The following is a 22881-nucleotide window of genomic DNA, read 5'->3' on the forward strand; positions in this document are numbered from 1 at the left end:
ACCCCTGCTCTCCTCGTGCCCAGACACCCCTGCTCTCCTCGTGCCCAGACACCCCTGCTGTCCTCGTGCCCAGACACCCCTGCTGTCCTCGTGCCCAGACACCCCTGCTGTCCTCGTGCCCAGACACCCCTGCTGTCCTCGTGCCCAGACACCCCTGCTGTCCTCGTGCCCAGACACCCCTGCTCTCCTCGTGCCCAGACACCCCTGCTCTCTGTTTGGAAGACTTCCCTTCTCTCTGTTTGGAAGACTTCCCTTCTCTCTGGTGCCCAGACATATCTGCTGACACAGAGTCCAGACATCCCTCTCTCTGGTGCCCATTCTGCTCTCTGGTGTCCAGACATCCCTCTTATCTCGGTGTCCACACCTCCCTGCTGCTCCGGTGTCCAGATATCCCTGATGGCTGGTGTGCAGATATATCTCTGATGTCTTGGTGTCCATACATCTCTGCTGTACCGATGCCAAGACACCCCTCTCACTGGTGCCCAGCCATTCGTGTTCTCTGGGGCCAAGACATCCCTCCTCTTCCGGTGTCCAGACATGCCTCCTCTTTCGGGGTCCAGACATCCCTGCTCTCTGGTGCTCAGACATCCCGGCTCTCCCGGTGCCCAGACATACTTGCTACAGCGTTTCTGTGAAGCACAGCTTCTCTCACACTAAATGTACAACAGCCCTTCTTTGAAGTGCTGCTACTGTCATACTAAATGTACTGGAGTCATTCTGTAAAGTGCAGCTAGTCTGACACTAAATGTACTGCACTCATTCTGTGAAGAACTGATACTGTCCTTCAGTAAGTGCACTGCGTACCTTCTGTGAGGCACTGGTCCTCTCCATGTAAATGTACTGGAGTCATTCTGTTAAGCGCAGCTAGTCTCACACTAAATGTACTGGAGTCATTCTGTAAAGTGCAGCTAGTCTCACACTAAATGTACTACAGTCATTCCAAGAAGTACTGCTACTGCCATACTAAATGTAGTACGGCCATTCTGTGAATTGCTGATACTGCCCTTCAGTAAGTGTACTGCATACCTTCTGTGAGGCACTGGTCCTCTCCATGTAAATGTGCTGCAGTCATTCTGTGATGTACTGCCTGTAATACTAAATGTACTGGAGCCATTCTGTAAAGCGCTGCTAGTCTCACACTAAATGTACTGGGGTCATTCTGTAAAGTGCTGCTAGTCTCACACTAAATGTACTGGAGTCATTCTGTAAAGTGCTGCTAGTCTCACACTAAATGTACTGGAGTCATTCTGTAAAGTGCTGCTAGTCTCACACTAAATGTACTGGAGTCATTCTGTAAAGTGCTGCTAGTCTCACACTAAATGTACTGGAGTCATTCTGTAAAGTGCAGCTAGTCCCACACTAAATGTACTGGAGTCATTCTGTAAAGTGCAGCTAGTCTCACACTAAATGTAGTATAGCCATTCTGTGAAGTGCAGCTAGTCTCACACTAAATGTAGTATAGCCATTCTGTGAAGTGCAGCTAGTCTCACACTAAATGTACTGGAGTCATTCTGTAAAGTGCAGCTAGTCTCATACTAAATGTACTTCAGCTGATCTGTGAAATGCATTTAGTCTCACACTAAATGTACTACAGTCATTCTGTGAGGTCCTGCTACTTTCATACTAAATGTACCAGAGTTATTCTGTTAAGCTCAACTAGTCTCACACTAAATGTACTGCACTCATTCTTTGAAGTACTGCTACTGCCATACTAAATGTAGTATAGCCATTCTGTGAAGTGCAGCTAGTCCCACACTAAATGTACTGGAGCCATTCTGTGAAGTGCTGCTAGTCTCACACTAAATGTACTGGAGTCATTCTGTAAAGTGCTGCTAGTCTCACACTAAATGTACTGGAGTCATTCTGTAAAGTGCAGCTAGTCTCATACTAAATGTACTTCAGCTGATCTGTGAAATGCATCTAGTCTCACACTAAATGTACTACAGTCATTCTGCGAGGTCCTGCTACTTTCATACCAAATGTACCGGAGTTATTCTGTTAAGCTCAGCTAGTCTCACACTAAATGCACTGAACTCATTCTTTGAAGTACTGCTACTGCCATACTAAATGTAGTATAGCCATTCTGTGAAGTGCAGCTAGTCCCACACTAAATGTACTGGAGCCATTTTGTGAAGTGCAGCTAGTCTCACACTAAATGTACTGGAGTCATTCTGTGAAGTGCAGCTAGTCCCACACTAAATGTACTGGAGCCATTTTGTGAAGTGCAGCTAGTCTCACACTAAATGTACTGGAGTCATTCTGTGAAGTGCAGCTAGTCTCATACTAAATGTACTTCAGCTGATCTGTGAAATGCATCTAGTCTCACACTAAATGTACTACAGTCATTCTGTGAGGTCCTGCTACTTTCATACTAAATGTACCAGAGTTATTCTGTTAAGCTCAACTAGTCTCACACTAAATGTACTGCACTCATTCTTTGAAGTACTGCTACTGCCATACTAAATGTAGTATAGCCATTCTGTGAAGTGCAGCTAGTCTCACACTAAATGTACTGGAGTGATTCTGTAAAGTGCAGCTATTCTCATACTAAATGTACTTCAGCTTATCTGTGAAATGCATCTAGTCTCACACTAAATGTACTACAGTCATTCTGCGAGGTCCTGCAACTTTCATACTAAATGTACTGGAGTCATTCTGTTAAGCGCAGCTAGTCTCACACTAAATGTACGGTACTCATTCTGTGAAGTACTGCTACTGTCACACTAAATGTAGTATAGCCATTCTGTGAAGTGCAGCTAGTCCCACACTAAATGTACTGGAGTCATTCTGTGAAGTGCAGCTAGTCTCATACTAAATGTACTTCAGCTGATCTGTGAAATGCATCTAGTCTCACACTAAATGTACGGTACTCATTCTGTGAAGTACTGCTACTGTCACACTAAATGTAGTATAGCCATTCTGTGAAGTGCAGCTAGTCCCACACTAATTGTACTGGAGTCATTCTGTGAAGTGCAGCTAGTCTCATACTAAATGTACTTCAGCTGATCTGTGAAATGCATCTAGTCTCACACTAAATGTACTACAGTCATTTTGCGAGGTTCTGCTACTTTCATACTAAATGCACCAGAGTTATTCTGTTAAGCTCAGCTAGTCTCATACTAAATGTACTGGAGTCATTCTGTGAAGTGCAGCTAGTCTCATACTAAATGTACTTCAGCTTATCTGTGAAATGCATCTAGTCTCACACTAAATGTACTACAGTTATTCTGCGAGGTCCTGCTACTTTCATACTAAATGTACCGGAGGTATTCTGTTAAGCTCAGCTAGTCTCACACAAAATGTTCTGGAGTAATTCTGTAAAGTGCAGCTAGTCTCTTACTAAATGTACTTCAGTTTATCTGTGAAATGCATCTAGTCTTACACTAAATGTACTACAGTAATTCTGTGAGGTCCTGCTACTTTCATACTAAATGTACCGGAGTTATTCTGTTAGGCTCAGCTAGTCTCATACTAAATGTACTGGAGTCATTCTGTGAAGTGCAGCTAGTCTCATACTAAATGTACTTCAGCTTATCTGTGAAATGCATCTAGTCTCACACTAAATGTACTACAGTAATTCTGTGAGGTCCTACTACTTTCATACTAAATGTACTGGAGTCATTCTGTTAAGTGCAGCTAGTCTCACACTAAATGTACTGGAGTCATTCTGTTAAGCGCAGCTAGTCTCACACTAAATGTTCAGCACTCATTCTTTGAAGTACTGCTACTGTCACACTAAATGTAGTACAGCCATTCTGTGAAATGCAGCTAGTTGCACACTAACACTAACTGTACTGCAGCCATTCAGTGAATTGCTGGTACTCTTACAGTAAATGTACTGCAGCCATTCTGTGAAGTACAGCTTCTCCCATACTAAATGTACTATAGCCATTCTGTGAAGTGCAGCTACTCACACTAAATGTAGTACAGTCACTCTGTGAATTTCTGGCACTGACATAGTGAATGTACTACTCTCCCTTTGTGAAGTGCTGGTACTGTAATGCTAAATGTACTATGGCTCTTATGTGAAGCAACAGTACTGTCCAACTAAATGTACTGCACCCCTTCTGTGAAGTTTTGTTACCCAACTAAAGGTACTGCTCTCCTTCTGTGAACTGATGATGTTTTCCATCTAAATGTACTGCTGTCTTTTTGGCAAGTGCTGATACAGTGATAATAAATGTACTGCGCAAACGGGCCGTCCAAAAAGTGGACCAGGAGGTAACCAAGAAGCCAGATTTCCAATCACGTGCCACCGTTTACCATAAACGATGACGCGAGCCAATGGGAAACAGGGGCAGGGCTTGAAGTCACTTTGGAATCTGTACCGATTCCAAAAGGCCCTTGCATGGCGAGTGCAACTCATGCACGCTGCTAAGGCCAGGCGAGCCCTAAAACCATTTTGTCTATAGAAAAGCAGACCTAACGATAACTATCTAGTGGCGACATATGTGTGTATATATATATATATATATATATATATATATATATATATATATATATATATATATATATACATACACACACACACACGCACACACACACACACTCACTTCACACTCTTACCTTCTATGTACTTACCATGCGATGTAAAGGCAATTGTTTAGTAAATATCACTTCTGTGAGGTCCATCGCAGGTTCTTTAGTTATTTCCTTTTCCAAATCATGATGTACTTTCAAATTCTTATTCCTCAATGTACGTCTTTTTCAAAGTCTGATTGCATCTCTTTCCCGTTGTCTCAGGATGGCTGCTGCTCCGCCAAGTTACTGCTTTGTGGCCTTCCCGCCCTCTGGTGAAGATGGCCAAGTTCTCTTTGGAAAGAACTCAGCGCGTCCAAAAGATGAGGTTCAGGAAGTGGTCTACGTCCCAGCGGCCACACATCCTCCGGAGAGCGAAGTGCAGGTGAGCATCTGAGCAGTGAGTATGGACCGACAACGATCTATGGCTAGACGGCTCCATCCCCATAAGCAAGCCCAAGTTCTCCCAAAATGTAACCCCCATGCAATCTTTCTAAGTTATGCATCCATTAGGTCAGTAATAATGCAGTAACTGAACTGCAGTGTTCACAGCCTGTCCATCCTCCTAATGCAAGCCCCAATCACCTAATGCCAGCCCAGCCAATTAGCCCTTTGCTTTTGCAGCCAGCTTTCTGCTTCTGGGACAGTGATAGACTTGTGAAGACAGCTGGCTCCTCCTACCAGCTTTGCCCTTGTGAACTAAGCCCCACCCCCTATGAAACAAGCCACTCTCTTGTAAAACCAGACCCACTCATGTGAAACCAGCCTTACCTCCTAAAATCATTTTCACCCTCTTGAAGTCAGCCTCCATCTCCTGCCGCAGACCTGCCATTCTGAAGCCAGACCTCCTGTTTTCAAGTCAGTGCTGCTCTTTTGAAGCCAAACTCTTAAGTCTAGGGTCCACTTAGTGTTTCCGAAGCCAGGTCCACCCTTATTACTTTATCTTCAGCCTTCTAAACTTTAACTCAACCTTCTGAACCCAGCTTGGCCCTTGTGAAGCCAGCTCCACCCTTCTGAAGCCACTCCACTCTGTTAAAGCAACAATGCCATTGTGAGGCCAGCCATAAAACTTTCAAGCCAGGCCTCCTCTTCGGAAGCCAACACCATAGCCCAGGAAGCAAACCCACACATCTGAGGCCGACACCACCCTTGGTGATCTATTCCCACCCTTTTAAAGTCAAACCCAACTTTCTGAATCCAGATTGGCCCTTGTGAAGCCAGCTCCACCCTCCTGAAGCCACTCCACTCTGTTAAAGCAACAATGCCATTGTGAGGCCAGTCATAACACTTTCAAGCCAGGCCTCCTCTTCGGAAGCCAACACCATAGCCCAGGAAGCAAACCCACACATCTGAGGCCGACACCACCCTTGGTGATCTATTCCCACCCTTTTAAAGTCAAACCCAACTTTCTGAATCCAGATTGGCCCTTGTGAAGCCAGCTCCACCCTCCTGAAGCCACTCCACTCTGTTAAAGCAACAATGCCATTGTGAGGCCAGTCATAACACTTTCAAGCCAGGCCTCTTCTTTAGAAGCCAACACCATAGCCCTGGAAGCAAACCCACACATCTGAGGCCAACACCACCCTTGGTAATCTTTTCCCACCCTTTTCAAGTCAAACCCAACTTCCTGAATCCAGATTATCATTCCATAGCCAGCCCCGTCCATATGAAGACAGCTTCACCCTTTTTTTAACCCAACCCGTACCTCTGACGTGCAATACATGCTACCAGCATCTACTCCTTGCATTGCAAGGCAATGTCACCCTAACTAAACTTCTTCCACCCTTGAATGAATGAATGAATGGCATTTCTAGAGCGCTTGGTTACCCAGGGGCATCCCAGCACTATTAGCGGTGCAGCTTGAACTTCGAACGATGTTAGGGAAACAAATAGGTTTTTAACTGCTTACAAAAGGTCAGGTAGTTTGGTTCAAGGTGGATACACGGGGGCAAGAGATTCCATAATTTTGCGGCATTGTATGCGAAACAACGCCCTCCGCTTTGTGTTTTTCTTATATGTGGAACTGCCGCCAGTTGTTTATTATCTGACCTTAAAGTCCTATTAGGGCGATAGGGTTGAATAATGGACCTGATGATAGGCCGGCCCTTGCCAAGTCCTAGTTGAATCTTCTGAAATTGACTCACTTTTCAAACTAGCCCCCGTCGTCTTAAGTTAACCACATCCTTCTACAGTCAGCTTGAGGCACCAGGACCCATCCCAGCCTTCTGAAGCCAGCTCTCCCTCTGGCAGACCTCCCATGGCCCCCCTTTGAGTGCTTGAGCAGGCACGCCTGTCTTCTGGTGGGCTTTATCCAGACCACGCAATGGCTTGGTGTAGAGACGCAACTTATAGAACATTCTCAACCAGAGGCCACTGAGGTTTCTGTAAGTAAGCAGATCTCCCACACCCTCTTCAAGTCTTGGAACTTAATTTGGAAAACATGATAACACAGGTTTTTCTAACTTGTGTTATTTTCTAAAACAAGCTTCATCAAATATACAAGACACACCTTTATTTAAAGCTAAATGTACTCGCATCACAAAAATGAAGCATCTGAAAGTAAAACTGGAGGGACAAACAAATGATTTAACTCAAAAACAATTGATGCACTCAAAGTGCATTAAAACTAAAGAAACTGCTCGTTTTCTATCGTCTCTTTAGAAAAAGTTTGAAATGTTGCAGAATAAATATTGCATTCAGTGACTGATTGTCACTAGGAGCCTGGGATAGATGCCTGCAGTCAACATGGTGCGGTCCACTGGGATAGATGCCTGCAGTCAACATGGTGCGGTCCACTGGGAAAGATGCCTGCAGTCAACATGGTGCGGTCCACTGGGATAGATGCCTGCAGTCAACATGGTGCGGTCCACTGGGAAAGATGCTTACAGTCAACATGGTGCGGTCCACTGGGATAGATGCCTGCAGTCAACATGGTGCGGTCCACTGGGATAGATGCCTGCAGTCAACATGGTGCGGTCCACTGGGATAGATGCTTATAGTAAACATGGTGCGGTCCACTGGGATAGATGCTTATAGTAAACATGGTGCGGTCCACTGGGATAGATGCCTGCAGTCAACATGGTGCGGTCCACTGGGGTTTGCAGCATCATGGGGAGCATTTTAGAGCCGCTGCCTGGTGATAGCCAGAGGGACGGTCTACCACCCTCAGAGGCTGGCGAGCACCACTGGGACAGGCTGCCAATTCTCCCGCAGGCAGGTTAACCACGCCTGGCCGCCCAGGCCACTCTGTCCCTGGGCTGGTTGATTTCTATGGCCCTGGTACAATTTGCAGGCCCGCAAATGCAACCTCCCTGTCTTGTCTAGGAAGCCAGACACTTGCAATACGCAGAAAGTGACCTGGGAGCATCACAAAGAACCAAGCTACAACTAGCCACGTCCTCTCAGACTTCATCAGGGAGTGTCAGTGCCCAGAACGACAGACCCACCCCCCCCCCCCCCCCCCCACACACACACACACACTTTGGCAGCTTCCTCAATTCAAACACAGCAATGCAGAACCAGGTGCTCCCCCGAAACCTACCATGCAGTGTGCAGTTGTGCAAATTCTACCTGCAGGAGTGACATGGTAGCCATGGAAAATCTACAACCCTACTGGCAGATGGCTCACCATCATTGCAAACCCTATCGCAAGGTCACCAACATCATGGCAACTGGTTTGAAGGTATCGAATACATCCAGCCATGGCTGCTACTTTTGAGGGTCCAAACACCATCTTGCAGGAGTGGAGGACCTGAGTGAGGCTGCAGATCACAAGCATTTGACAGAGCCAGATAGTTTGTGGTTGAAATGTAAAGCAAGTGGCTAAAAATCGTCATTATGCAGGATTGAGCGGGCGGATTAGTGATCTCTAGTCCTGGAGTAATGGGTGGGTCGACTATTGCTGTCAGGGTGATCTGTTGCAATGAAATTGTTGATTTGCAATTAAATTAGATTCTCCATGCAGAGATTTGGGGGTCACACATAACTTCGAATTCCACAAAATAGATCTGTGCCTGCTGCGTCCTTAAAAATGCCATTTCAGATGTTATAATACGCTATGTTATGTTGTTATGTTATGTTGATTTGTATAGCGCACTCATCACCTGAGGGTGTCCTGGTGACAGGTGTAAAGATGTGTCATCCACAAGGGGCTTGTACGGAGAGCCACGTCTTCAGCTTCTTGCAAACCTCGAGAAGTGAGGAGGAGGCTGTGATGTTTTGGGGGAGGCCGTTCCCTGTCTTGGGCGCGATGCAGGAGAGCGAGCGACCTCCAGTTTTGCCTTTGTGGATGCGGGGCGAGTGTGCAAGTGAGAGGGAGGCAGAACATAGGTGTGTGTTCGGCTGGTAAAAGAGTATGTGGCTGTTCAGGTATTCTGGTCCTGTGTTGTGTAGGGCTTTGTATGTGTGCATGATGATTTGTTTATATTAACGAATGCGACATATGATATGGTTATGTTTGAACAAGTGCTGGAGCAATATTAAAAGCTGCAGGATTCAGGGGTGCTGCAGTTATAATACTTTACAAGTGTGGCAACTTTTAGGATTTGCTGAAAAATTGTGTATTTGATTTGTAGACCTTATAAGGTGAACGGTTTTTTTGGGTCGGGATATCGTTTCGTCAGAAATATCGTTTCCGGCTAACGTCCCTGCGGTGAATCCAGATATCACAAGGATTTGTCCCTGGAATGGGAGCAACATAGGGACTCGGATTGACCTGGTCCAAATCTGCTGGTAGTGTCTCTGCTCCAAGGACAAATACATCTTATTTTACCTCCTCCTATGAGCAGGTGGTAAAAGGAAGCAACGGAAAGAGGCAGGAAGCAAGGGGGTTGAACAGGACATCAGGTTTCAGCAAAGGCAGGGAGAAGCGTTCCATGTACCCTTGCGACATGGATGCAGGTCAGGGTGAGGCACTGTCTTTTTGTTAAGTGGGTCCACCCTTTATGCCTCTGTAACGTCCAGGTGCAGGAACCCTGGGCCGGACATAATGGGCGGAACGGTGTCACACTTGGGAATCCTGCCCTGCCCAACTTATAATCAGGGTCTTGGGTAGAGGTCTACCACTGACCCAGTCTGGAAATTCAGAAGTTAACAATCTCTTATAAGTCAATGAATACTTTAAATAACAGTCTGGCATTGCCTGTGGACAGTTTGACAAACTTCAATGGGCCACAGGTCGAAGGAACCATTGGGAGGGAGCGGGGGTGTAAGCTGATGCATATACGTCACAGTGTCAGAAAGTACAACACTCATTTTGAAATCACATTTCAATTGCAGTCATACCATTTACAATGGGGATTTTTCTAGCTTGCATGAAATGGTATTTTTTTAAGACAAGGTGGTTTATATTATAATATATGGGATTCTATAATTTCTGCATAAATGCCAGTCTCTAATTTATCTATATTAATGTCAACTATCAGCTGTCCCTACAAGGATACACAACACAACGTTTTTTGCTTAGCACTCTGAAGCGTGTCAAATCAGTTTAAGACATCGATTCATGTAGACCAATGAATTTAATTGGTTATCACACCGTAGTGTATCCTACTTGTAAACGGAAATAAACCACCACCAATAATCTTACGTCACAAAAAAAGTGTGAAAAGGAAAGAAGGCACCTCACGGCAGCAACACCAAGGGGGACAATACTGACTGGTACTCGGCAGTGACCCACTTATCATCATCGGTTACCTTCTTTACCATAGGAAAGTGTGCATATGTAGTGCAACAAATCCACAACCCAATGAAAACAAAAGGGAAAGATAAGAAGTAAACAACCTAAATGTGAATGTACTTCCTATACGTGCAAACAATTCTTTGTGCATGTGTTCAAAGGACCCCGTGAGAACCAAAGACGTAGTTCTCACCAATAAAAATTGGTAAAGCTTACTTGCCATCCATAATCTTTATTCTTTTGGCTGTAAGCCTTTCCAAATTAAAATTGACTCCTATCAAGTCAAGCCTTACTCATAACTAGCCAACATGTTTCGTTGCTATACTCAATTTGGAGCAACTTCGTCAGGGCTAGGGATCCAAATTGTTGTTTTCAATAGGGATTGTTATCAAAACCTGTGGTGGTGATTGTAGGAGAGTAGGGTCTGCTATCCTATGGTCACCCCAATTTTTGCTTTTTGCTTCACTGGTTTTCGACTTACTGAGGCTGTGGGCCTGCTAATCAGACCCCCAGCCTGCTGTTCTCTCTCTAAATTTATAATACATGTGCTATAGGTACATACCACAATTGGAAATGGACTCCTTGTCAGCCCCTGTACCATGCACTATAGGTGCTCAGGGCATAGGTGCCACCAAGGCCTACCAGGGGCTGAAGCATAGCTTTTGCCACCCCTGGCTGGTTCTTAAATTGACACAACTGGCTGATCACTCAGCTGGGGCAAGTGGGTGTAATCACCCCTTGCTTAGATATAGTATACCTATATCTAAACCTATATCTGGACACATATATAGCCTGTAAGCCACTCCTATGGAAGGCCTCATCAATCCTGGAGGCAGAGTGCGTGGTTTTAGGTGAGATGGTGCTCTGGCATGAGCTGAGCCTGTCTGCAGCTGTCGGGAACAACTCCCTAAGCTGATCCGGGATAATGCCATACCATATACTCTTAAGCGCCTTATAACCCTCGCGGTTATATAGCAACTTTGGTTTGGCTTTATCAAAACATGTCGTGTAAGGTGTCATACGAATTGGAATACTACCCCCTCGCTAGTTCTGGCGACGGGGGTAGCATTCCACCCTTCTAGAGGGAGAAGACATGTTACTTTACTGAAACGCGGTTGATTTAAAATGAGCCTCAGATCCACAAAATGGATGCCCCTGCCACAGACACGGGTCTGGCCTCCTGCTGCTGACCGAAACCCGGCAGAGGAGGCCTGGACAAAGAGTTTCCTGTCACAGGGCGGTGTCAAACCACCCCAGACAGGAGATAGTGGATTGGAGTAGGGAGGTTTCAAAGAAACCAGACACTGCCTGGGGAGCACAAGGCTGCCCCTTGCAGGATCCGGCCAAACCGGTTCTGGGGCCTCCCAGCCCCTGTCCCAGCGCGGCCAGGATCAAAGGAAAGGGGTGTAACCACCCCCTTCCTGGGTCCCACCCATAGGAGGGGACCTAGCAGGATGTCCAACCCCCGAGATTCGAATAAGAGGGGGAGCAGTCCCAATGGAACTCAGATCATCCTGAAGAAACATAAGAAACGAATTCTGGACCCTTCGACTTTCTACACGACGTGAGAAGACTGAAGAATCTCCCTTGTGGTCAAGGAGTGACCACCCTGTGCAAACAGGTACCATCCAGCCCTCGACCCTTGCTTTGTTGCAGTTCCCGCCGGAACTCGAGCGACAGAGATCGACGAGATCAAACTTGCCTGCCTTCTACCTGCCCGATCCACAGTCCCTGCAGAGCTGAGACCCGTGGAGGCGACCGGAAGCGTGGGGCACGCCATCTTGAAAAGGCCACGAGACGCTGACCGTGCAGCCCACGAGTGACCCTCGAAGCTGTACACCGGGGTTTGAGAAGCCCCAGCCCCAAGCTCCACTTGCACCAAAGCTCACCCCTCCACACTCGACGAGTGCTGCGTGGGACCCTTCTGCTTGTGTGTGCTTGACGCGTTGGCCCGGTCACTTGCCAGCTGGCTTGTGGCCCCTGTGCCGACGAAACTTGAAATACGACTCGCTTTTCTGGTTGCTCCAGATCTGCACCAGCTCCTGTGAAAAGGAGCCCCCACTCTGACCCTCCTGGTTCGAGTGATAAGCAATCTCCCGGTTCCGCGTGGATTGCTTTTGCCAAGTGCTGTTTGCTGCAATCTTGAAGCCGACGGTGCTGATGGCGAGAGCCTACGTGGGACAGATCGTGACCTGCTCCTGGACGTCGCAGATGCCCCAGAGCCCACGTGACAGCGGAGAGAAGCCTATCGACAACCGCCTGATTGCGCCCGACATTGCCTGGTTCCGTCCTGGTTCCACCCTGGTCACTGCTGAGTGACCCAGACTCTGTCCCCTCTGCTTTCAGGTACTTTTCTACTTCGATCCCCCCTTGGATCGCACCGGACACTTCTGCTTCACAGCGCCTGCAGCTGCAACAGCTTCAAGTACCAAGAACCTGCGTGTCAGAACCCGACGCCACTTCGACCCTGTGCACCCACGGCCTGTGGGTGAGGTAACATTGCAACGCCGGTGTCCATACACTGGTACACACCTCTAGGGTCTGTGTCTAAAGTTTTGTGTTCCTAGGTTCAGCGGAAGTATCTTTTAATTCACTTTAACTAACTTTTACGCACCATTGACAGTGCATTGGTGCGCGCCGCACTTTCCGTGCTGCACCCGTCTCCTGTGGGCTTCTCCCGACTTCAACATTGTTAGTCCTGACTGCTCCCAGCGAATCTCTAGGCCCTAGGCCTAACCATTGCTCGATAAGTGTTACTTATACCACTTTTTTAGTATATGGTTTGAGTGGCCACCCGCCCTCATCCATAATTGTGCAACTTTATATGTGTAACAGTGCTTTTTGATTTAACGCTTGTGCCCCTTTCCTCATAAAGAGTACTGGGGAGTAATTTAGAAATAAATACATATATTTTTATAATATATACTTGTGTGGTGTCCTTTCATTTGATTACAGGATTGTATGTGGTAAAACAGCTCGCTTAACACGACCTCTTAAGTTAAGCCTTTAAGGCTGCTTAGTCCATGCTACCACTAGGATAGCTTGTCTACAAGGTTGACTTACAACCTGACATCTTTGGGGTTTGTTTGGACTGATACCCAGTGGTTCCAGAATTGGAAACACTACATATCAGGCCAACTTCTCACATTGGTGTGCAGCGGTGCGGATTTGAGCTTGCTGTTTGTTTTACCATTGCAATCTTTATCAAATTGAAAGATCACATCAAGTACCTCTAGGTACATATAAATCAAAAGCTTAGCATATTAAGTTCTACTGAACTTAGTAGTTGTAGATTAAAGGGATTAGCACACCCTGACTACAACTCACTAGCAAGGTACAGTAGGAAACCACTTAGTGTAGGTAAGTGCACCACTTACACCTCACTAGCAGTCATGTCTGATACAGGTAGAGCTTCAGGCTCTGCTCCTGTAATAGTTGATCCTATAGGGACAACATCCAGATATGACAACCTTAGCCACAAAGACCTGAGTGCCTTGTGCACAGCCAGGGGGCTAAAAAAGGGCAGAGGCCCTACCATTCCTTCCCTAGTAGCTCTCCTAGAAAAGGATGACCTAGATAAGGTGAGTCAGACTCCCTTAGAAACAGAGGAAGGGATAAACTCCCCTGAGAATGAGGATCTTCAAGAAGAAGTAGAGGAGGAGGAGGAAGACCCAGAGGAAGGCTCTGATTTAGAAGAGCCTGAAGATCAGGATCAGGGGGGAAACCAGGTACAGGTTGCCAGGCTTAACCAGGCCAACTTGGACCTACATGGGAATGGAGAGGGCCAGCACCACTCCAGATCTCATAACCACATTCTCACAGGTAACAGGAGGGTGAGATCTCTATCAGGGGATTCTCATCTTTCTAGTGCCTCAAGAGAATCTCAAAGAGGAATGACTTCCTCCCAGAGAAAAGAGCATAGGGCCAGGATGAGGGCTGTCCAACTCCAAATAGAAAGGGAAGAGGTAGCCTTGGCTCAAGCTAAACTTGCTTTAGCAAGAGAAAGAAAATTGTGTGGCTTAGATGCCACTGGTGGCAGCAAAGTTCCTAAAGAAAAAGACAGGGCCTATGACAATAGAAACCTGACAAAAATTGTGCCCCCCTACAAGGAAGGGGATGATATCCACAAATGGATGACTGCTCTTGAGAGGGCCTGCATGGTACAGCAGGTCCCTGAGGATCAGTGGGCAGCAATTTTATGGTACTCCTTTTCTGAGAAAGGGAGGGACAGGCTCCTCACTGTTAGACCTGAGGATGCCAAAAACTACTCTGTTCTGAAGAGTGCTCTTATTGAAGGGTTTGGCCTAACCACTGAGCAATACAGGTTGTTGTTCAGAGACACCCAAAAAGCACAGACTCAGGACTGGACTGATTTTGTAGATTGTGCCACTAAGGCTCTGGAGGGTTGGCTGCAGGGAAGTAAAGTTTCAGACTATACAGGATTGTACAATCTTATGATGAGAGAACAGATCCTTAATAACTGTCAGAACCAGCTGTTGCATCAATACCTTGTTGACTCTGATTTGACCTCTCCCCAAGAATTGGGAAAGAAGGCAGACAAATGGGTCAGAACAAGGATTAAGCAGAAAAACCAGAACCAAGGTGACCAGAAGAAAACAGACCAGAAGGGTGGGAATCAGAAAGATAAAGAAAAGGACCAGAAGTCTTCAGGCCCCCAAACTAGCAATAAGGAGGGGGGTTCCCAAAATGGAAACAAGAAAAAGAAGAATGATGGCCCAAAGAAACCTTGGTGTAATACCTGCAAATCAGTTTCACACTGGGGCAGTGAATGCACTAAGAAAAATCCAGTCCCCACCACTGCAGCTCCTAAAGCAACTGCACCCCCTAGTACAGTCAGCAGTGGTGGCACACAGCCAAAGGGTTTAGTAGGGTTGACCCTGGGTACTGAGGTGGAATCTGGCCTAGTCAGAATCCCCACACAGGCAGTTCTCCTATATGATGTGGACTTATCTTTGCCCACTGCAGTAAGCCCCAGTAACCTGGGCAAATATAGGCAGACTCCCTTAATTAATGAGAAACTGGCTCAGGCCTACAGGGACACTTGTGCCAGTGTCACAATGGTGACACCTGGCTTTGTGGACCCTGGACAGATTGTACTAGGTGAAAGTTACCTAGTGACCAATGCAAGCAACTCCACTACTTCCCATAGTGTGGCTGTTGTGAACTTCTCCTGGGGAGGGGTAGATGGCCTAAAGAAAGTTGTTGTGAGTGCAGACCTCCCAGTAGACTGTCTGTTAGGCAATGATCTTGAAAGCTCAGTTTGGTCAGAAGTGGAGTACAGGACTCATGCAGAAATGCTAGGGATTTCAGCTCATGTCCTTGCAGTGACAAGGTCTCAGGCTAAGAAGTGCCTTCCTGAACCAGTGGTGGATCTTGAAACAATAGACCAACCACAACCCAAGAGAAGGAGCAAGAGGGTTAAGGCTGGGCCTTCCCACTTGCCCCAGGTTGAGGATCAGGTTTCACAGGAAACTGATTCTGCAGTCCAAGAGGAGACTGTCTCTGAGGAGCTTGAACCTGATCAGGTTGAGTTTCTGGGGACAGGGGGACCCTCAAGGGCAGACCTGGGGCAGGCCCAGTTAGATTGCCCTTCACTTGAACCCCTCAGACAGCAAGCTGCTGCTGAGGCTGCAGGGAATGCTCAAGGTACCCATAAAGTGTATTGGGATGAAGGGCTCCTTTATTCAGAGGCTAGAGACCCCAAGCCTGGCACAACCAGGAGGTTGGTTATACCTTTGAAGTTTAGGGGCTTCCTTCTTACCTTGGCCCATGATATTCCCCTTGCAGGACACTTAGGCCAGAATAAGACTTGGGACAGGCTTGTTCCACACTTTCACTGGCCTCACATGTCAGAAAATGTCAAGGAGTTTTGTCGCTCCTGTGTCACTTGCCAAGCCAGTGGTAAGTCAGGTGGCACAACAAAGGCCCCCCTGATACCACTACCTGTGGTGGGGGTACCCTTTGAAAGAGTTGGAATAGACATTGTGGGTCCCATGGATCCTCCAACAGCATCTGGGCACAGATTTATACTGGTGGTAGTGGATCATGCCACCAGGTATCCAGAGGCAATTCCCCTGAGGACCACCACAGCTCCTGTGGTGGCAAAAGCCCTCATTGCAGTTTTCTCAAGAGTGGGCTTTCCAAAGGAGGTTCTTTCAGACAGAGGTACTAACTTCATGTCTGGATACTTAAAAGCAATGTGGAAAGAGTGTGGAGTAAACTATAAGTTTACCACACCCTACCATCCACAGTGCAATGGGCTTGTGGAAAGGTTCAACAAGACCCTAAAGGGAATGATAAAAGGTTTACCAGAGAAGCTTAGGCGGAAATGGGACATCCTTTTACCCTGCTTGCTCTTTGCTTACAGAGAGGTCCCACAGAAGGGGGTTGGCTACAGCCCTTTTGAACTTTTGTTTGGCCACCCTGTATGGGGTCCACTGAGTTTGGTGAAGGAAGGATGGGAGTTACCTCTCAAAAAGCCTAAACTAGACATTGTGGACTATGTACTTGGTCTCCGCTCCAGGATGGCTGAATACATGGAGAGAGCATCCAAAAACCTTGAGGCAAGTCAGGAATTACAGAAAGCCTGGCATGACCAAAAGGCTGTTCTGGTTGAGTACCAGCCAGGGCAGAAGGTGTGGGTGTTGGACCCAGTGGGGCCAGCAGCTCTCCAGGACAAATGGACTGGACCCTACCCTATCATTGAGAAAAAGGGAGAAGTCACCTATGTGGTTGACTTTGGCACCCCTAGGAGCCCCCACAGGGTGCTCCATGTCAATCGTTTGAAAACATTTGTTGACAGGGAGGACATGAGTCTCCTCATGGCCACAGATGGGGAACAGGAGGAAGAGAGTGACCCTCTCCCAGACCTGCTTTCCCAGAACCCTGATGATGGTTCAGTTGATGGAGTAGCCTTGGCAGGCAGCCTCACTGAGCAGCAACAGGTGGACTGCAGACAGGTGTTGCAGGCCCACAGACACTTGTTTTCACTCACACCCAGTCAGACTAACTGGTGCACCCATGAGGTGGATACTGGTGACAATCTGCCTGTGAAGAATAAGATCTACAGGCAACCTGACCATGTCAGGGATTGTATAAAGGCTGAGGTGCAAAAGATGTTGGAGCTTGGAGTGATTGAGCCATCAGAGAGCCCATGGGCTAGCCCAGTGGTCCTTGTGCCAAAACCTCATACCAAAGATGGGAAGAGAGAAATGAGGTTTTGTGTGGACTACAGAGGTCTCAATGCTGTCACTAGGACAGATGCTCATCCCATTCCAAGAGCAGATGAGCTCATTGATAAATTGGCTTCTGCCAAGTTTCTGAGCACATTTGATTTGACAGCTGGCTACTGGCAAATCAGACTAGCTGAAGAGTCAAAAGCCAAAACAGCATTCTCTACCCCTAGTGGACATTATCAGTTTGTGGTGATGCCCTTTGGTTTGAAGAATGCACCTGCCACCTTCCAAAGGTTGGTGAATCAAGTCCTTGCTGGGCTGGATGACTTTTGTGCAGCATATCTAGATGATATTGCTGTCTTTAGCTCCACCTGGGAGGATCACCTGATCCACCTGAAGAAGGTTCTGGAGGCCCTGCAAAAGGCAGGCCTGACTATCAAGGCTACTAAGTGCCAGATAGGGCAGAGCAAGGTTGTGTACTTGGGCCACCTAGTAGGTGGGGGTCAAGTTCAACCACTGGAGAGCAAGATCCAGACCATACAGGACTGGGCTCCTCCAACTACCCAGACACAAGTCAGAGCCTTCTTGGGCCTGACTGGGTATTACAGAAAATTTGTAAAGAACTATGGGTCCATTGTGACACCATTGAATGACTTGACATCCAAGAAGATGCCCAAAAAGGTTCAGTGGACAGTTAGCTGTCAAAAGGCATTTGATGACCTGAAGAAGGCCATGTGCTCTGCACCTATCCTGAAGAGTCCTGACTACTCCAAACAGTTCATTGTACAGACAGATGCTTCTGAGTTGGGGGTGGGAGCTGTGCTTTCACAACTTAATCAAGATGGTCAAGACCAGCCCATTGCTTTTATTAGCAGAAGGCTGACCCCCAGGGAGAAACGTTGGTCAGCTATTGAGAGGGAGGCCTTTGCTGTGGTTTGGGCCCTGAAGAAGTTGAGGCCATACTTGTTTGGTACTCACTTCCTAATTCAGACAGACCATAAGCCCCTCTTGTGGCTAAATCAGATGAAGGGTGAAAATCCCAAACTGCTCAGGTGGTCCATTTCCCTACAGGGGATGGACTTTACAGTGGAGCACCGCCCAGGGACTGACCATGGTAATGCAGATGGTCTCTCCAGGTACTTCCACTTAGAACATGAAGACTTATCTGGTCAAGGTTAAGTTTAATGTCCCTGCGTTTGGGGGGGGGGTTATGTAGGAGAGTAGGGTCTGCTATCCTATGGTCACCCCAATTTTTGCTTTTTGCTTCACTGGTTTTCGACTTACTGAGGCTGTGGGCCTGCTAATCAGACCCCCAGCCTGCTGTTCTCTCTCTAAATTTATAATACATGTGCTATAGGTACATACCACAATTGGAAATGGACTCCTTGTCAGCCCCTGTACCATGCACTATAGGTGCTCAGGGCATAGGTGCCACCAAGGCCTACCAGGGGCTGAAGCATAGCTTTTGCCACCCCTGGCTGGTTCTTAAATTGACACAACTGGCTGATCACTCAGCTGGGGCAAGTGGGTGTAATCACCCCTTGCTTAGATATAGTATACCTATATCTAAACCTATATCTGGACACATATATAGCCTGTAAGCCACTCCTATGGAAGGCCTCATCAATCCTGGAGGCAGAGTGCGTGGTTTTAGGTGAGATGGTGCTCTGGCATGAGCTGAGCCTGTCTGCAGCTGTCGGGAACAACTCCCTAAGCTGATCCGGGATAATGCCATACCATATACTCTTAAGCGCCTTATAACCCTCGCGGTTATATAGCAACTTTGGTTTGGCTTTATCAAAACATGTCGTGTAAGGTGTCATACGAATTGGAATACTACCCCCTCGCCAGTTCTGGCGACGGGGGTAGCATTCCACCCTTCTAGAGGGAGAAGACATGTTACTTTACTGAAACGCGGTTGATTTAAAATGAGCCTCAGATCCACAAAATGGATGCCCCTGCCACAGACACGGGTCTGGCCTCCTGCTGCTGACCGAAACCCGACAGAGGAGGCCTGGACAAAGAGTTTCCTGTCACAGGGCGGTGTCAAACCACCCCAGACAGGAGATAGTGGATTGGAGTAGGGAGGTTTCAAAGAAACCAGACACTGCCTGGGGAGCACAAGGCTGCCCCTTGCAGGATCCGGCCAAACCGGTTCTGGGGCCTCCCAGCCCCTGTCCCAGCGCGGCCAGGATCAAAGGAGAGGGGTGTAACCACCCCCTTCCTGGGTCCCACCCATAGGAGGGGACCTAGCAGGATGTCCAACCCCCGAGATTCGAATAAGAGGGGGAGCAGTCCCAATGGAACTCAGATCATCCTGAAGAAACATAAGAAACGAATTCTGGACCCTTCGACTTTCTACACGACGAGAGAAGACTGAAGAATCTCCCTTGTGGTCAAGGAGTGACCACCCTGTGCAAACAGGTACCATCCAGCCCTCGACCCTTGCTTTGTTGCAGTTCCCGCCGGAACTCGAGCGACAGAGATCGACGAGATCAAGCTTGCCTGCCTTCTACCTGCCCGATCCACAGTCCCTGCAGAGCTGAGACCCGTGGACGCGACCGGAAGCGTGGGGCACGCCATCTTGAAAAGGCCACGAGACGCTGACCGTGCAGCCCACGAGTGACCCTCGAAGCTGTACACTGGGGTTTGAGAAGCCCCAGCCCCGAGCTCCACTTGCACCAAAGCTCACCCCTCCACACTCGACGAGTGCTGCGTGGGACCCTTCTGCTTGTGTGTGCTCGACGCGTTGGCCCGGTCACTTGCCAGCTGGCTTGTGGCCCCTGTGCCGACAAAACTTGAAATACGACTCGCTTTTCTGGTTGCTCCAGATCTGCACCAGCTCCTGTGAAAAGGAGCCCCCACTCTGACCCTCCTGGTTTGAGTGATAAGCAATCTCCCGGTTCCGCGTGGATTGCTTTTGCCAAGTGCTGTTTGCTGCAATCTTGAAGCCGACGGTGCTGACGGCGAGAGCCTACGTGGGACAGATCGTGACCTGCTCCTGGACGTCGCAGATGCCCCAGAGCCCACGTGACAGCGGAGAGAAGCCTATCGACAACCGCCTGATTGCGCCCGACATTGCCAGGTTCCGTCCTGGTTCCACCCTGGTCACTGCTGAGTGACCCAGACTCTGTCCCCTCTGCTTTCAGGTACTTTTCTACTTCGATCCCCCCTTGGATCGCACCGGACACTTCTGCTTCACAGCGCCTGCAGCTGCAACAGCTTCAAGCACCAAGAACCTGCGTGTCAGAACCCGACGCCACTTCGACCCTGTGCACCCACGGCCTGTGGGTGAGGTAACATTGCAACGCCGGTGTCCATACACTGGTACACACCTCTAGGGTCTGTGTCTAAAGTTTTGTGTTCCTAGGTTCAGCGGAAGTATCTTTTAATTCACTTTAACTAACTTTTACGCACCATTGACAGTGCATTGGTGCGCGCCGCACTTTCCGTGCTGCACCCGTCTCCTGTGGGCTTCTCCCGACTTCAACATTGTTAGTCCTGACTGCTCCCAGCGAATCTCTAGGCCCTAGGCCTAACCATTGCTCGATAAGTGTTACTTATACCACTTTTTTAGTATATGGTTTGAGTGGCCACCCGCCCTCATCCATAATTGTGCAACTTTATATGTGTAACAGTGCTTTTTGATTTAACGCTTGTGCCCCTTTCCTCATAAAGAGTACTGGGGAGTAATTTAGAAATAAATACATATATTTTTATAATATATACTTGTGTGGTGTCCTTTCATTTGATTACAGGATTGTATGTGGTAAAACAGCTCGCTTAACACGACCTCTTAAGTTAAGCCTTTAAGGCTGCTTAGTCCATGCTACCACTAGGATAGCTTGTCTACAAGGTTGACTTACAACCTGACATCTTTGGGGTTTGTTTGGACTGATACCCAGTGGTTCCAGAATTGGAAACACTACATATCAGGCCAACTTCTCACAGTGATCAAAATAAAACAGAGGGGATTAAAAATGATTATAGTTGCAATCTCATTAAAACATATCACTATGTGCTCCACACCAGTATTTCAAGGTAATATAGCCATCATACCTTCTAGTTGCGTGACTGATGCATACCGGCAACCTCACGGAACTTGACGCGTCATATGATCGCGTCCTTCTGCTGAATGCCCACGGGTCTGTAACATCTGTGGTCAAATATACCTGCAGTCAGGTTTTGAAGGCAGAGCAGCTCCATCAGTACCCGCATGTCGACAGCCACATTTACGTGGACTCTCACATCCCTTTCACCATGGGCAATCTCCACTCCACTCTTCGCTTAAACAATGCTGCAGAGACTGTATTAATATCCCTGTTAAAAATATGCTTTCACCTTTACCACACATTAGGACTACTCCGGGATCCGCTCAAAGCCCCACACAATTGCGCTAAAGTCCACTCACTTCCCGAAGTCACCTCCGGGGTCTTACCGTGACCTAGGGCTCGGTGCGCAGTCAATCATCCGGCACCGGTTTCTGTCCTCGGGTCCAAGTTAAACAACGACTGACGTGTCACGTACCGTTGCGGGAGCGCGTCGGGCACGTGACCGCAATCCGATTCGTCCAGTCTGGACGCCATCATTGATAGGGATAGAGATTGAGATTCATATCAGTATCCCGATTTTACGTATGTTATTTTGTATAACCAGCGTAAAAGAATAGAAATTTAAAATACGTATCATTCTCTTGGGTGTAATAGTGTTTTCTATTCAGTCACTCACTATTTCCATAGCCCAGACAATTCTAATCATACTGTCGTAATTTCGCAAAGTCAGTGGCTAATATTTCGATTGTACATTCAAATGAGAGGAGGTGCATGCTCAATGTCAGTGATGAATACAGGAATAAAATCCTGATGGGTTTCAAGATTACAGGGTTTCTTCACAGCGATCGTCCCAACCCCATATGTCCCACATTACTCATCCAGGACATAAGCCAAATGTCTCATACTATGGACCTCATGAATCTCAATGGTCTACACATCCATAAAGACGAATTTAACGGCTACTGACCTTATTCCACTCTATAAGGTCATTAAGACCCACTTTATCAGTTTTTTCGGAATAAATCCACCTAGCCTCTTTCTTTGCCAGAACCTGTTTGATATTGTGTTTATCCTCAAGAACCCTCTCAAGAACTGTCCATCGGAGGTCTCTGGGATCATGCTGTTTCTCAGAGAAATGCTGAACCAGCCTGGTTGTCAGTTTCTTTGCTTTTAGAGTACTGAGATGTTCCTGTATCCGCACTTTGACCTTCCTAGATGTAAGTCCTATGTAGTGAAGGCCACAACTGCATGTCAATCTGTAAATGACATTTGTGGAATTACAATAACTAAATCTCGTGAGAAACCACTCACGTCCACCTGTCAGGATCGCACTTTTAGTAGTTTTCGTGAGAACACAGACAGAACAGACACCACACGGATGATGCCCGGAGGGTAAAGTAGAAATGGCTGGTAAGTTTGATAAACGCGTATGTACCAA

At 47.5% G+C, this 22881-nt stretch overlaps 1 protein-coding gene across 1 annotated transcript in view; it reads left to right on the forward strand.

Annotated features, from left to right (window-relative positions):
• Positions 1-4744: 4744 nt before the first annotated feature.
• SCRN1 (secernin 1) overlaps positions 4745-22881 on the forward strand; it is a 147109-nt gene continuing 128972 nt past the window's right edge. Inside the window, exon 1 of the mRNA XM_086942202.1 lies at positions 4745-4903. Coding sequence (XP_086798328.1) covers positions 4745-4903 — 159 coding nt within the window. The remainder of the gene's footprint in view (positions 4904-22881) is intronic.

The sequence above is a fragment of the Lissotriton vulgaris genome, chromosome 10 (assembly GCF_964263255.1).
Source record: "Lissotriton vulgaris chromosome 10, aLisVul1.2, whole genome shotgun sequence".
Lineage (NCBI taxonomy): Eukaryota > Metazoa > Chordata > Amphibia > Caudata > Salamandridae > Lissotriton > Lissotriton vulgaris.